Source organism: Pseudorasbora parva, chromosome 6 (genome assembly GCF_024679245.1).
Source record: "Pseudorasbora parva isolate DD20220531a chromosome 6, ASM2467924v1, whole genome shotgun sequence".
NCBI classification, from domain to species: domain Eukaryota; kingdom Metazoa; phylum Chordata; class Actinopteri; order Cypriniformes; family Gobionidae; genus Pseudorasbora; species Pseudorasbora parva.
Window position 1 is genome coordinate 12,668,814 of NC_090177.1, and position 13,476 is coordinate 12,682,289.

At 36.7% G+C, this 13,476-nt stretch overlaps 1 protein-coding gene across 2 annotated transcripts in view; it reads right to left on the reverse strand.

The window, feature by feature from the left end:
* The window catches only part of LOC137079225 (uncharacterized), a 54,626-nt gene extending 41,424 nt beyond the window's left edge, over positions 1-13,202 (reverse strand). The window contains exons 1-9 of one of the 2 annotated variants that reach the window (XM_067447176.1): positions 13,119-13,202; positions 12,834-13,037; positions 12,157-12,279; positions 11,750-11,824; positions 11,497-11,670; positions 11,229-11,386; positions 9,262-9,522; positions 8,577-9,156; positions 5,635-5,797 (exon numbers count right to left, since the gene is read on the reverse strand). In XM_067447176.1, the coding sequence (XP_067303277.1) occupies positions 5,635-5,797; positions 8,577-9,156; positions 9,262-9,522; positions 11,229-11,386; positions 11,497-11,670; positions 11,750-11,824; positions 12,157-12,279; positions 12,834-12,866 (1,567 nt within the window). In that variant the 5' untranslated portion in view covers positions 12,867-13,037; positions 13,119-13,202. Of the gene's footprint in view, positions 1-5,634; positions 5,798-8,576; positions 9,157-9,261; positions 9,523-11,228; positions 11,387-11,496; positions 11,671-11,749; positions 11,825-12,156; positions 12,280-12,833 lie in introns of both variants that reach the window. The other variant, XM_067447177.1, reaches the window with a different exon arrangement.
* Positions 13,203-13,476: the final 274 nt, after the last annotated feature.

The following is a 13,476-nucleotide window of genomic DNA, read 5'->3' on the forward strand; positions in this document are numbered from 1 at the left end:
TGAGCTTCCTCAAGAACCAATGAGGTTCATTCTCGTGTTACGCATCACGTTTGAGCTTCCTCAAGAACCAATGAGGTTCATTCTCGTGTGTTACGCATCACGTTTGAGCTTCCTCAAGAACCAATGAGGATCATTCTCGTGTTACGCAGCATGTTTGAGCTTCCTCAAGAACCAATGAGGATCATTCTCGTGTTACGCAGCATGTTTGAGCTTCCTCAAGAACCAATGAGGATCATTCTCGTGTTACGCAGCATGTTTGAGCTTCCTCAAGAACCAATGAGGTTCATTCTCGTGTGTTACGCATCAAGTTTAAGTTTCCTCAAGAACCCATGAGGATCATTCTCGTGTGTTACGCATCACGTTTGAGCTTCCTCAAGAACCAATGAGGATCATTCTCGTGTTACGCAGCATGTTTGAGCTTCCTCAAGAGGTTTGTTCTCATGCGTCAGTCAGGTTTAGTTGAGCTTCTGTTTATGTTCACTGATCAATGTTTATTTTAATAAAAGCCTAAATTCAATCTGTTCATCAAATGAAGCGATCAATGTTCTTTAGGAAATGTTGACTAGACCAATCAATTCATACTATCCCAACTACCCCTTAAATCTCCAGAGACATGATAGAGCAACCTTGAGGCAATTAAACTGTCCTCAGGATAAAAGCGCTGCTACTAACGATGACTGTAAGGTTTGTGTTAAAAGTCTCAACCTTAAGAGTGTCTGACATCAAATTAGTCTTTGAGTTTGCCATATTAGGACCTACGTCTGCTAAAAATTATATCAAGAGCCAAAATAAGTAGTCATATTACATATTATTATAATGGGTCTGTTCCAAATTCTAGTGAGCTGCCTGGCTGTCACATACGTAAATAGGTCTTTTAAGGAAGCACCGTAACAAAAATGAAAGCTCATAAGTGGCTGATCTGAATTGCTCTACACAGGCAGAAAACATACAAAAAAAGACTCAACTGACTGTTCATTCCAATACAGTTTAACATCAGCGTGTTGCTAATGATCAAACTGTCTGGCGCAAAGTCGGGCACCAGCCCAAATAAGCATAACCATTCCCCACACAAATGTTAATTGTCATTATTATAACAGATTTACTACTGTATGTATTATGTCTACACTACCATTCAAAGTTTGGGGTCTGTTATATTTTTATTTTATAAAAGATGCAGACAGTAAAGACTTTATACTGTTACAAAATATTTATATTTCAAATAAATGCTGTACTTTTCACAATTGTTTGATAATTAAATATATCTTGAGCACTTTTATTTTTTAACAATCTGTATAACATAACCATTCTGGACTCTATATTCAAATAAAGCTCAAGTGAGCTATGATTTGTAGTCGTCTTCTTCATTTATTTGCACGAGGGGTTGGTAAAGCTAAGCTGAAACTGCTACTTACGGATGGAAAGCCGAGTCATGAGAAGACCCAGACAAGAGTGAAATGCACAATCCCATAATTCCTCCATCAGTATTTTTCTCTTTGTAAAATCAATGTATTTTTTTGTTGTATAATGCTTAAGCGAAACTCTGAGATACATAAACAATGAATGTCATAACACTGGTCACAGATGTGAAACGGTACAAACGTGATGGAGCATATCCTTCCACGCTATCACAGACACCATCATCCAGGAACACCTACGAGCTCAATCACCTCGCGAGTCTCTTTCCTTTTCATGCAGTCGGGGGAGTTTTCTGGCTGAGTTATTACTGATCAACATGCAATATTCATCTGAGAAGGCATTATCATTTTGCCGAGCTCTGTAGCCCTTTGCCCCTTCGTGTTAGACTGGCTGAGAGAGAAATTGCCTGGGGGTTGCTCTGGGCCCTGATTGCATACCACTGCAACTTGTCAGAGACAGGGGAAGAGGACACTTGGAAGGGAAGAGATAGCTGACACACAGGTTAGTAAGGATGCCATGCATTTTTCATACTGCTCCCCTAATTGAGGCACCTGTGTGAGAAACTCACAGCCGTTTAGTTGCTGCTGCTGGTGCTGTTGTTTTCATTCAGATTTCATTCGGATTTTCTGGCTTTTGAAATCCAATCTTTATTCTTCCTGGGCAGAGGAGGCCTTGATTTACCTCTTTGTGAAGAATTAATGTGAAAATAAAATGTAACATTTGTGGCAATGTCTTATTTTGGTGCAGACCTTTGCACAAAAGTCCCTTTCAACTTTCAATGTAGTTATAAGTGCACTTCAGATCATTCAAAGTGACTTAAAATGGGACCTTGTAGAATCTAACAATCAAAGCACAATTTTTCTTATAACATTTTCTAGGGATGCGTTAAATATTAATAGCAGAGATCACAAGGACCTACTTCCATTTGCAATTTTTATTTTTTTATTTTTATGCCTTGTGTGAGTGAACAAGTAAAAATGCATTACAAAGCCGCTGAAGCTATTTAAGTCTGAAACACTAGGAAGAATCAAGCTAAAAATGTTACCCAATTAAACAAGGTGGTCAAAAATAACAGATGTTTTGTGCTACTCTGACATGCTTCAACGTCAACATTCACATTATCAACATCCTTCTGGAAAACATGCATCACAAAGATGTTTTTTTCATCCGAACACTTGAACCCCAGTGTGATGAATCAACATATTCCATGCTTCAGTATCAGTTGGAGGTCACTGGAGCTTGAAGTAACTTTTTTTAAGCTGTAATTTCTATGTAGTCTATATCTGTCAGTTTGACGCAACACTGCCACCTAGTTGTAGCTTTCTGAGCTGTTCAGTTGGTCAACATAGAGATTTATCTTTTTTGTGTGCTAGATCTTTTTCGATATATTGTTCCTGAGCATTTGTTCTGTTTATGCTTAATTATTATTTTCATAGAAATATATATAAATATGTGCATGTGTATATATGTATACACAAATCAGACATACCATCATGACAGGTGAAGTGAATAACACTGATTATCTCTTCATCGTGGCACCTGTTAGTGGGTGGGATATATTAGGCAGTAAGTGGACATTTTGTCCACAAAGTTGATGTGTAAGAAGCAGGAAAAATGGGCAAGCGTAAGGATTTGAGCAAGTTTGACAAGGGCCCAAATGTGATGGCTAGACAACTGGGTCAGAGCATCTCTAAAAATGCAGCTCTTATGAGATGTTGCCGGTCTGCAGTGGTCAGTATATATCAAAAGTGTTTCAAGGAAGGAACAGTGGTGAACCGGTGACAGGGTCATGGGCGGCCAAGACTCACTGATGCACGTGGGGAGCAAAGGCTGTCCTGTGTGGTCTGATCAAACAGATGAGCTACTGTAGCTCAAATTGCTCAAGATGTTAATGCTGGTTCTGATAGAAAGGTGTCAGAATACACAGTCCATCGCAGTTTGTTGCGTATGGGGCTGCATAGCCACAGACCAGTCAGGGTGCCCAAGCGGACCCCTCTCCACCGCCAAAAACGGCAACAGTGGAAAAAAGGTATTTCCTCGTGTCTGTGCCCTCTTTCAGCAGGATAATGTGCCCTGTCACAAAGCAAAAATGGTTCAGGAATGGTTTGAGGAGCACAACAAAGAGTTTGAGGTGTGGACTTGGCCTCCAAATCCCCCAGATCTCAATCCAGTCGAGCATCGGTAGGATGTGCTAAACAAACAAATCCGATCAATGGAGGCTACATATTTCTTATTCATTTTACATCATGATGTTTATTTGTTTAACTGTTTTTTTAAAAGGCTAGGGATAAAGTTTGTTTTCAGGTTTAAATTAGCATTTGACAGTCAGAATTTCAGTGTGATCTCAGTCTTTTGAGCTTGATGTGTTTCCATATCAACGAACTATACAGTACATAACCTAAAAATATATTAATAAATATTGTCCAAGGCAAACAAAATTACTTCTTAGAAAGGTAGCATAGCACACCATTCATCAGTAAGTAACATGATTATTCGTGTCTGAATCACAAAAAAGTATCAACAATACTAACTGTGAGGTTTGCCTTTGCAAACACCTCGAATAAACACACAACCATAAGACACATCAAGAAACAATTCTCTCTTCTAAAGTAATCAGCCTAGCTGTCTGCTAAAAATGTTGCTTTTCAATTCATAGTGTTTTGTCAAAGTAAAAAAACCTATAGAGGACTAAACTACGTGAGAATTAAACTGTGCAAATTGTTTTGTCAGATCTATTGTTATTCAAAGTCCATCCACAAGAGGTTTTTAATGGTCCTCTCTGTTGCTGCTCTAATCCTCCCACAGAGATCAATAACCCACCCACCATGACTGATTCCACAAGTTCTACAACAAATACACCATTTATAACGAGCCACAGTCTGACATTTCACCTCAAGCGACAACATTAGGCCATGATCCTCTTTAAAGGAATAGTACATTTACATACCCTCATGCTGTACCAAACCTGTATGACCTTCTCCTGTACATGTTTTTTTAAAGTATATCCTGGCTGCTAATTTCTATGATGAAAATGAAAGGGTGTTTTTTTAATTTAACTTTCATACTTACCTCTGGTCATTTTGACCCGATTTTTATTTTATAATTGAAATTCTGAGTGGTCTAAGACCCTAGGACTTTTGTGGCCCTTAAACTACAAATGCACAAAAAAATATACTGGATTCGAGGAGTTTATGTGGTTGTAATGTAAAAAAGTAACAAATCCTTCTCTCACGGGTCAATTTGACCCTCATGCGAATGAATAAAATGTGAGGAATGCTTCAGTACACATAGAAAAACCTAAAAATTACCAAAAATTATTTTATAATGTCTACATGTATTTACCAAAAATTATTTTATAATGTCTACATGTGTATCTGAATGCATACGGAGTCATGAAATATCACATTATATTATCTTTTTTCCACAAGAGGTCAGCCAAGACACCCGATCTAAAATATTTTGAGCTGAATTCAGAGGGTTACGCTAAAAATTGTGAGTTAAGTAAATTAAATTACTTAAATGTCTATTTATTGATTAATCTAGTAATTTAAAGGTAAATAAAAAAATTTAAAAACTCCAAAAAATTGCATTAAAGACAAACAAATATTATTTTATACTTTTAAATGTCTATCTATCGATTAAATCTAGTAATTTAAAGGTAAATAAAATAAAACAATAACAAAACTCTTGCATTAAAAAATTGCATTAAAGGTGCACTATGCAACTTTCCATCCACTGGAGGGCGCCTATTCAAAACAAATGCGTAGTTTGATGACGGTAATGCAGCTCTGTTTATCATATTAGATACATTAAAGTGTGTTTAAAATGATGTTATGACGTTACTCCGTGCGCTCACTTGTTCACACTGCTAAGAGTAAAGCGCTCCTGCCAAATAAAAGCCGAAACCGAGGGTAGCGCAGATATGACGCAATTGACAGGCGACTCCCTCAAATGCTATGCTGAAACGTCCCGGTCCTTAGTTAAAATATCAATTTTCTCACAATTTACAAATAGTTGGAAACATCTGGGATATTGTAGGTCAACTGAAAATATATAACACCGGCCTAGTGGTTTTTGGATATTTTACTGCAAAAATACTACATGGTGCACCTTTAAAGAGAAATATTATTTTATACTTTTAGGGCTTTGGGTAATTTTGAGGAAAAAAGGGTTAAAGATTCCCTTGGCTAACAGCATGGGAGGTCCTGCAATACTTACTGAAATTGTGAGCGACCCTTGAATTCAACATGATTTCCATAGTACTGGTGGACTCTGATCGGCCGTAGGCTCCTATCTCTCTCACTCCAAACAGCTCATGCAAGCGTGAGGTGTCAATTTCAATCTTCCTGGGGTTCCTGCAAGACCACATTGACTTCTCGATCTGCAAAGGCAGGGAACAGTCAATACCGTTATTTCATATAATATTATTTTATATCAAGGCATTGCCTTGAATGTAAGTGATCTTTAGTGATATCAAAATGATTACATATTAAGGAACAGATTTAGCAAAACAACTATTTCAGTGCTGAAACAGTCATGCTGCAATTGCAATATGGAATGTTCAATGACTCCTTTAGACTCAATTTATAAGCAAATAACATTATGACCACACATTTAACAAAAATGAGCCCCTGTAGGGTCTTTCTTTTACCAAAAATAAAAACTAAGGTGTCATGAAAAACATGTAAAACTATGGTTTTTCAGAACAGGACACTAGCATACTTTTTAAAAATTGTATGTGAAAAAGAACACATTATGCAAAATTAAATGTGTAAAATGTTTAACTGCTGTCATTGTTACAAATGATTTCTATTTCAAATAGATCATGTTTTACTGAACTTTCTATTTATGAAAGAATCCTGAAAAAATGTATCATGGTTTCGACAACAATATTAAGCAGCACAACTGTTTTTCACATTGAATGATAATAATAATAAAGGTTTCTTGAGCATCAAGTCAGTCTATTAGAATGATTTCTGAAGGATCACGTGACACTGAAGACTGGAGTAATGATGCAGAAAATTCAGATTTGCATCACAGGAATAAATTACATTTTAAAATATATTCAAATAGAAAACAGTTATTTTATATTGTAATAATATTTCACAATGTCACTATTTTACTGTATTTTTGATCAAATAAATGCAGCCTTGGTGAACAGAAGAGACTTTCCTTTTTTAAAACATACCAAAAAAACCTACCAACCAAAAACTTTTGAATGATAGTGTTCTACAATATACAGTCATGGCCAGAATTATTGGCACTCCTGGTAAATATGATCAAAGATGGCTGTAAAAATAAATCTGCATTGTTTATCCTTTTGCGCTTTCATTCTAAAAAATAACAAAAATCTAACCTTTCATTAAAGTAAAAGAATGGAAAGTCAGGGGAAAAACTATAATTATAAATGTTTGAAATAAATGTTTTTCTCCAAAACGCACTGGCCACAATTACTGGCACTCCTAGAATATTTTATGAAGTACATTCCCATTCATATTTACACTTTTTAGCAGGGTGACAAGGAACATGAAATTGTCCGCAGCTATGACGTCTTGTTCCACAGGAGTATAAATATAAGTAACCACAAAGGCCACATTCCCTTAATCATTCATCAGAATGAGAAAGTGCATCAAAAGATTGTTGAGCTTCACAAAATAGAAAGTGGCTGTTTTCACCATCAGGGCAATAATAATGAAGCTCCAATCAACTAAAGATGTAACGAATATGCCTGAAAAGGGATGCATGTCTATATCGTCCTAATGCATGGTGAGGGTGATACTTCAAGTGGAAAAAGACTCTCCAAGGATCAAAGATGGAGAATCGCAGAGATTAGTTTTGTCTTGGGCTCAGAGAGCCTAAAAAAAATCTAACAACCCTATAAATCACTATATGTTGTTTGGGAGGGTTTCAAGAAAAGACGTCCTTGCTCATCCAGAAACAAACTCCAGTATATACAGTTGTCAGACACGACTGGAACTTCAAAAGGAACCTGGTTCTATGGTCAGATGAAACTATGAAAAGAGCTTTTTGGCAGCGAACCCACCGATTGGGTTTGGTGCAAACAGAAACAGGGATGAAAAAGTACCCCAATGCCCACGGTTAAACATAAAGCTGAATCTTTAATGTTGAGGGCCTATTTTTTTGCTTGAGATATTTAGAATCATAGATTCTGGCAAATTTATACCAACAGATAAAAAATCTAAACCTGATGGATTCTAGTGGAAATCTTATAATGGGCCATGGTTGGATCTTCCATCAAGACATCAAAATCAACACATAAATGTGTCACTGAGCACAAAAATAATTTTCTGCCATCCCAGACCTGAATTCTTTAGAAAATGAATGAAGTGAACTGAAGAAAAGAAACAACAACATGGAAATCTGAAGGATCTGGAGAGAATATTGCTAGAATGCAATTTTGAACTTAATGAAAATTGAAAATATAAATTAAAAGCCAATAAAAAATATTAAATATAAACTATAAAATATTAATAAAAACTATAAAAGTATACATCTGGTATTAAGATGGATTTTGGTTGATTGGATCACAAGTGGACGACACTAAATATTTAAATTTTGTCCACTTTCTGAGGGAGTCGAAAAAACATGTGACCAGATTGTTTTCAAAGTGTAATGTGGTCATGTGATCGATTGTATTCAAACAGCCACAAAAGACCATCTACTCTCCGCCTACTGATTTAACAAGTAAACATTATGGGAAGTGTGCTAGCCAGATAGGTTTAAATTTTGTAGGCTGGAGACCCAAGTTTGGTTTGAAGATGAAAAACGTACCAAGCACAATGTTCTCTCACGTTCCTGATTTCTAACACACATTCACAGTGTTCAGCTGGTCTTGCAGCTGTCATAGCAAAAAAAAAAAACAGAGCTGTTGCTCTCCTTACTTTTTCCTTCCTCTTCAGTGTGTTCATATGTAAATTGCGTGAGATTATTTTGTGCATTAGATCGAAAGATCTGAAAAGGCCCATACATAGACCCTTACTGCAAAGAAATCAGGACAGAAGTGATTGAAAGTGGACAAAAGACATGGAATAAAACACCAGGTGTAAACGGGATGTGTCTCCCTTGCTACCGATCGACCAAAACGCATCTTAATACCAGGTGTAAACAGGGCCATAGATATAAGAGAACAGAGCAGATACCTTATCCTGAGGCACCACGTCCCAGTGAAAAGCTTTAGTCCTCTCTGAAAGCTGCTTGGATATCATGGGCAGCGGAGGGGCCAAAGGTAATACAGGACCTGGCACTGCTAACGGCACAGGCAATGGTGGGGGCAGTAAAAATGGCAAAGTCAGAGACGGTGATGAGCATGTGGCCACTGGTGAGGTCACGGGCACTGCTGAGGGCCTCTCGGCTGGCTTGAGCACAGATCTGCATTGTGCTGTCTGGGTTGGCTTCGGTTCTGGTTCTGATGCTTTCATGGAAACGATTTCTGGCTCTTGTGTTGTTGGATTACCTAGAGGCTCAGCTGGCCATGTTTTGGGTAAGCGTGGTCTCTGTGAAGGTGGCACCGGTGGAGGTATATGCGGCATGTTGTTGTTCTGCATCTTACTTACAGGCCTAGGACCGTCAATAAGATCTAATTCAGGGGCTTCATAGAAGTGTTCATGTTGGGACTTTCGTTTCCAGTCCACGCATAATTGTTTGATCGCTTTGACCCAGGCATCTCGCTCATATTTTATTGCTTCTGAGGTCATGTGGTCGCTTTTGGGAATTCGGAACCTAAAGATAGTGTTGTTGAGATAACTTTCAATCACACAATCATTTATTCTTGACTACTATTTACTGAGGTAAATATCAAGGTGTAAGAAAGAGCGCTTGACTCACAGGAAGTCATTCTTGTCGTTGATCAGCGTGAAGGTGTCTGTGGTGCAGGAGGTCTCCACCTTGACATTACCGTCTGAGAGATGGATGATAACAGCTGTCCCATCACCCCCAGCACACCTGTTATCATCCACATTGTCATAAATGTCTGAGAGATTCCAGACAGACTCGCTGGAGGAAAGGGACGTGTCTGAATTATTGCTGGCAGATTGCTGAGCAACAGTCCACAAAGTCAACTGACCAGTCTGAAGATGAGCTTCATACCTAAGAGTGCAAAGCATAGCATAACTGTTAGTAATCTGGTTTTAAAAACAGCCCTTTTTATTAATTGTGCAATAAGGGAGAAGGATCAGGAAGTAATGACAATGATAAGAATTGAATGTGTCAGAGCACGTGACCATGAGTCTAGTCCACGGCTCTAAACAGTCTGCCAGCCCCCTAATCAAAGTCCCTTTCAAGAATAGTCTGCATACTCGGCGGCCATATTTGCAATATTTCGAGCATCCAAGATCAAGTCCTATCTATTTGAATGGGGGAAATCCTAAAATCTCTATAAATGCTACCCAAACTCAAAACTAAATAAAATATCTCAAACCAGCAACAAAATCTGACAAGCAAGAGTCTCAGGAACCGGAGCTTCTAACTGCAGCTGCAGTGACGTAATGACTTTACCAATCAGCGATTGGCTCTTTTAACTCTGCTATAACTCTGCTATCTTTTAACTCTAGGGTAGGTATATTCTGCTATATTGCATGTTGCAGTTTATCCCATTCATAATAGGAGTGAACCTGAACCATCTTTCTATAACAATAGTCTTTGCTCTAATTAAGGCTTGAATCAAACAAGAATGTATATACTGTAGGTATAAGTTATTATATATATATATATATATATATATATATATATATATATATATATATATATATATATATATATATATATATATATATATATATATATATATATATATATATATACGCTTGGGGTCTGTATAATTTTTTTATATTTTTGAAAGCATTCTCTAATGCTCACAAAGGCTGTATTTATTTAATCAAATCTACAGTAAAACAGTAATATTGTGAAATAGAATTACATTTAAAAAAAAAAATTCAATTTCAATATTATTATTTTTTATGAAATTTATTCCTGTGATGCAAATCTTAACTTCCAGCATCATGTCTTCATTGTCATATGATCCTTCAGAAATAATCTTAATGCTCATTTGCTACTGATTTGCTAATCTACTTTTTTTAGAAATAGAATGTTCATTGAACAGCATTTTTTTATTTGAAACTGATATTTAATATTATTTATGAACGTTTTTCGATATTTTTACCAGGCCACAACAGTAGGTTTTACATTAGGATCAATTTTGGGCAGTACATTGACAAAAAATAAATAATGTCATTAATTATTAATTTACTAGATTACAAATGTATTTAAGGTAGTCGATGTGGCTAAGGCTGCCCTGGAAGACATTGTATAAATTTATATTTCTAATGCCAAAATATTTTCTATATGAACTTTGCAATAGAAAAATGTTTGTGGTATTTGCTGTGCAAAACATGAAGCAAAGATGCTGGGTACTTTGCCAGAAATGTGCAGTTGCTACATTTTACAGTTCTAGTATTGCTAAGTGGTTGCAAAGGTGTTGCTGATATTCTTGTTGCTATTTATAATCCAGTGGAATCCTATGGGACTTTCTTTTGCCAGTTTTATAAGGGGGGAAAACAAGGTTTAAAAACAAAATCTAATTTTTTTTTTATTTTTTTTTTTTACATGACACGACGTTTAGTATACATGGTTAGAGGTTTGTTAAAAAAGTATGAGCCTACAAACATGGCCTAAAGCTGATTGTTTCAGTGATAAGATGTTTGTCACATATGTTCTAGTCTAACTGGTATAGCAACTGCTGTGCGCTGACTTGCAAGCAGAAAAAAACAAAATGTCAACAATAAAAAAACTCATACTTTTTCCATTTGAATGATGCCAGTCCTCCTCTCTGGAGTAAAAGCTGACCCTCTTTGAGGTTGTCTGGAGCCGAGTGTGAGGTTTTCCTTTCAACAGACCCATTCACAAGAGGGCTGTATATGTTACTGTAGATGATCTGATTTACCAGAAGCATGATCTGAAGGTGAGATTACATGGTTTTAAAAATAATCAATACAAATGCTTTATCATGGCTAATGATCCGCCAAAGACTCTGAATTCCATCCACGTTGCACGGGATGTTCTCACCTTCTGCTTGTCCTCTAAAGATGCCGCTTCCAGCTCATAGTCAGGCCGACCTCTGAACGAAATGGAGAACCTGTTACCTGTAGCTTCATGGCAGTTTTTCACATCAGAAAAGAGGAGCTGCCGTTTCACGATGCCTTTCTCAATGCTGCACAGTAGGCTTTTGCTAAAATCAATCTGAAGTATAGAAGCATGCATGTGTTATATCATGCATTAAAACGTAATCATGTTTGAACAGTTCAGCGTGTATACACACCTGCAGCACTCGTTTCTGCCATATGTATCGGTTGAACTTGCGAACACTGAAGTTGTACTGTGACGGCTCTTCTTCCTGCAACAGAAATCCATATCAATGACAATGTAAAACAAAGAAATCAAGAATACTTCCTTAGCAGAGGGTCACTTTACAATAGGGTTGATTAAAATCACCACAGAGATCTGTTTTAATAATAGGGCTTGTCCCATGAAGACTGGTTAAACAACAAATCATTTCCTTAACAAGAACTGTGGCAGACACAGTCTAATTGTACTCTAAATAACTTGCATAGGAATTTTTTTAAAGATATATTTCAAGTGTTGATAAGATCTTATTTTTTTATTTTAATTTTTGGCAATAAGACAATAAGACATGAGGGTCAGTTTTAGACATATCTCATACTGCACCTCCAGGTCTAAGTTCCTCTGCTTCTGTACCGTGCCACTTCTAGCCTGATTCACAGCTTCATCGATACTCATTTTCCCCGATTTCACCATGTCCATGAGATTCAGCTGCATTTCGTTGCTGAGCTGTAGAAACAATAAGAGTTTTTCTTAAGACAAGCACATGCTGTCTCCAACATTGTTCGGTAATAATGAACTCGCTGACAACACACTGTTGAAATGAGGAAGTTTTGATGATTTTTTTTATTTTTGGAACACAATTAACCGTCACTGTAAACTAGTATTTCATGCTAGTGCACTTGATAATGATTTGCGGACACCCAATTTCCTATGGCACATGTTTGGTCTTGTAAAAATGTAAGTTTTTATTACACTATATAGAGACAGAGGATGATTCTTCTTTTGCTTAATGTCATCAGCTGTCAATCAATGTGGGACATCAAATGCAATACATTAATCTGTAAATGAAATAGAGAACATGGCTAGTGTTTAATTAATTTACAACATTCATTTACAGCAATGTGAATGTTTTTTGAGGTTTGATATTATTTTTGTTTGTTTAAACTTGAAATTTAAAATGAAACAGTTTAATGATTACCTGTTCTTTTTCAACAGTATAGCTGTCGTTAAACTGACATTTTTTTTCACTGAATATTTGAATGATAGCTTGTGTCCCTTACCTGAGGAAAATGCACTGTCTTTCTGTGATCCATGTTTCTTCATTGGATTTCAAGAGACCAAAACATAGCCTATGTCAGATCAACCATCAAGTGTTGTCAAACTTACACTGAGGATTGTAAAGGGGTGTGTTTGTGTGAGAGGGAACTTGCTTGTATAGCATGTGTATATATTACTAGGTAACTTCCTTAAACGCGACGGCTTACCTGAATATAAAAAAGAAAAAGATGAAGTCATAAGTTACACCTTCCCCCCTTTATCTGACTTCTCATCTTTCTGTGACTCACCACAATGTCTGTCATTCATTTGAGAGTCAATTGAAAAGCAAAAAACGGCTTATGTATTATGTCCTTGCCTCTGTTGTTGTGAATGTGCTGCCAGCCGCTAGATGGCGTACAGCCAGCACTGTAAAAGACAACACTAAACTTTAAATTAAATAACCTGCAAATGCAAACTAGTTATATGTTATACTAATATAAGTTATACTAATATAAGCAGTTACTGCAGCTGTAAAATCGAATTCTATCATAAGTAAAGACATGTTGATGTGACGAAAATTCTCCAAATTAGACAAGTAACTTAGTTTCCATCAAAATATCACAGTTATCGCAGTTGCTTTTAATTCAATAATCATAAGGTTTGGCC